Source organism: Montipora foliosa, chromosome 4 (genome assembly GCF_036669935.1).
Source record: "Montipora foliosa isolate CH-2021 chromosome 4, ASM3666993v2, whole genome shotgun sequence".
Classification (NCBI taxonomy): domain Eukaryota; kingdom Metazoa; phylum Cnidaria; class Anthozoa; order Scleractinia; family Acroporidae; genus Montipora; species Montipora foliosa.
In genome coordinates, this window is record NC_090872.1 from 11,735,690 (window position 1) to 11,738,189 (window position 2,500).

The 2,500-nt window shown below is 39.1% G+C and overlaps 1 protein-coding gene across 1 annotated transcript in view; it reads right to left on the bottom strand.

Annotated features, from left to right (window-relative positions):
• Positions 1-2,500, bottom strand: part of LOC137999846 (mitochondrial disaggregase-like) — a 17,638-nt gene that overhangs the window by 2,508 nt on the left and 12,630 nt on the right. Inside the window, exons 13-14 of the mRNA XM_068845784.1 lie at positions 540-687; positions 166-236 (exon numbers count right to left, since the gene is read on the bottom strand). Of these exons, the coding sequence (XP_068701885.1) occupies positions 166-236; positions 540-687 (219 nt within the window). The remainder of the gene's footprint in view (positions 1-165; positions 237-539; positions 688-2,500) is intronic.

A 2,500-nucleotide genomic window follows, 5' to 3' on the forward strand; every position in this document is an offset into this window, starting at 1 on the left:
TGACAGATGATGAAGGAAACAAGGTGAACCACACAATCTTCAAACTCGGGGGAAAGAAAACTGATGTTTTACAAACTTCTGCAAAGGTTCTATTTTCCTTAGCCTGTTTTGAGGAATGCAATATGAACCGTTGCGTCTAACAATTTTACCGATCGATCAGTTTACCTTAAGAATCGGTTGCACCACTTTTTCTTTAAATTTTTTGGATATGGTGACCTTCTCACTGATTTCGCCACCTGACAAGAGTTGACAGAAAAAAATTACAAGTATTTAGATAACAGGAACAGCAATAGTCCGCTAAGGATTTATAACGACCGGTAATTTATTATATCTCCAATCCGTTCTCAATATGTCTATCATTTCGTTTCGTCCTTCGACAGAAAAAACGTATTCCCAGGAAATTAACCTACTCCAAACAAAAGTATTTTCAAGGCTTCTTTCACAACAATTGATTAAATTTCAAATTTGGTTTTATTTAATGTCCCTTTTGAATTGACCAAAGATTTAACAAGAATACAATTGTGAGCCTGTCGTCTTACCTTCTTCTCTCTGTTCAGCGGCTTCTTTCGCCTCTCTTCTCAATTCCAACGCGTGATTGGCTATCTCTTCACTGGCAAGGTTTGACGTCATCACAAAGATGGCGTCTTTACACACGATAGTTTTACCTTGTCCATCTGTCAAACGACCCTAAATTGCAAACAAACCGTTAAAGTTGAAAATATCTGATTCTTTTCTTGGCTTATTTTGGCTCTGTTAGCGCTACAAAAACCTGGTTCGTCCTAAATAACCACAATACTTATGTTGTCTTAATAAATAATCAAACGAAACGTGTCGTGGCTAAAAACTATTGGCTGTTTACAAAGAGTGGTTGAGAACCTTTTGATGGAAAAACCGAGATAGTGGTGCGACTTGAACCCGGCGCAACTGTGACGTGCAAATCTAACGCGCTAAACTACTGAAACACGCAGTAGCCCTCAAATAACCTCTAATCCATTTTGCACGATCAATGGATACATCTTGGATTTTGATGAGCGGTCACGCCAGCTGAACATGAAACACGGCAAGCACTTGAAGAATCTGAATGCAGTCCACAACAAATGGATTATGGAAATGGTATAAGTATAGGAAATGGTATGAAAAACAAAAAATCGTATGAACTTGCTCGTGTATTCGTGATTTATGGGCACGAGTGATGTTTTGAAAGTTCTCAAAATTTGAGATCTTTCAAAACATCACGAGTGACCATAAATAACGAAATGCACGAGCAAGTTCATACGATTTTTTGTTTTTATATACTCAACAAGATCACTCCCTCGCTTTGTTTCCATAGCAACTTCCGTATTGCACTCTACAACCAATAGTCCATTTCCGAGTTGCTGCATGCCTCAGTTTCAAAGCGAGTCGTGGTGCACAACCATTCAAATGGAAATAAGTTGCGTATTCTTATGCAAATCAAACTCATTTCCCTTACAATAGTTGAGCACCAAGACTCACTTCGAAACCGCGACAAACAGCAACTCGGAAATAGCCCATTTACGCATTCGCCATTGACCAATCAGAAACGCGATATTTTGTTGAGTATATATCATTTTAATGAACACTTTTATGTCTCAAATTTCGTTGAGCTTAAAGGAACTTGCCAAAAAAATAAAGCCACAAGCCAAGCCAATGAGCGCGAGAGCAATTTGACAGTTATTGAAAAATAAGTAATCACGATTGGTTTAAAAGAACAACACGTTGAACTTTTTTAACCAATCAGAGGGAAACCAAAGGCAAATCGCGACTTGTACGTGTCAATTTTTGCCGGGCTCTGAGCTTAAGAAAATGCTGTAAATTCTAAGTAGTTTATCACACTGTTTAAACGTATTGCGGATGGTCAGAGTTATCACTTTGGTTTCGGTTTTACAACCCTCAACTGAAAACCATTCTAATGTTAAGACCACGCTTACTGAAAGACCGGACAGGCCTCGTGTCCAGTTGTGTTCACAGCTAATAGATCGTGACGTCCCTCGTTAAGATGATTGGTCTCGCCCTGGGAACGAGGCTGAGGTGCCGCGCTTTTCATTGGTTTTATGGATCGTGACTTGCTGAGTGTTTTGATTGGCTATTTGATTGACGACATACAAGTTGAGAGACCATGGGCGCGATCCATTTGGGCAAAAATTCCGAAATTTTCGGTATAGAACCAAATGGAACAGTCTTTCCCGGAGCGTTCATTTCGAAAATTTTGATCAACCTCTCGAGGTTTTCCATTTTTCCGAAATATCGGAAATTCCGGAAATTTCCTGGGGCGCGATCCATTTAGGAAAAAAAAATTCGGAATTTTCGGTTCAGAATCAAATAGAACAGTAATTTTCGGCTCGTTCATTTCGAAAAACTTGGGCAACCTCTCAAAGTTGGCCATTTTTTCGAAATGTCGGAATTACTGGGAATTTTCTGTTCCATTTGACGGCTGGAAATTTCGAAAATTCGAACCAAAATTTTTGTCCAAATAGATAGC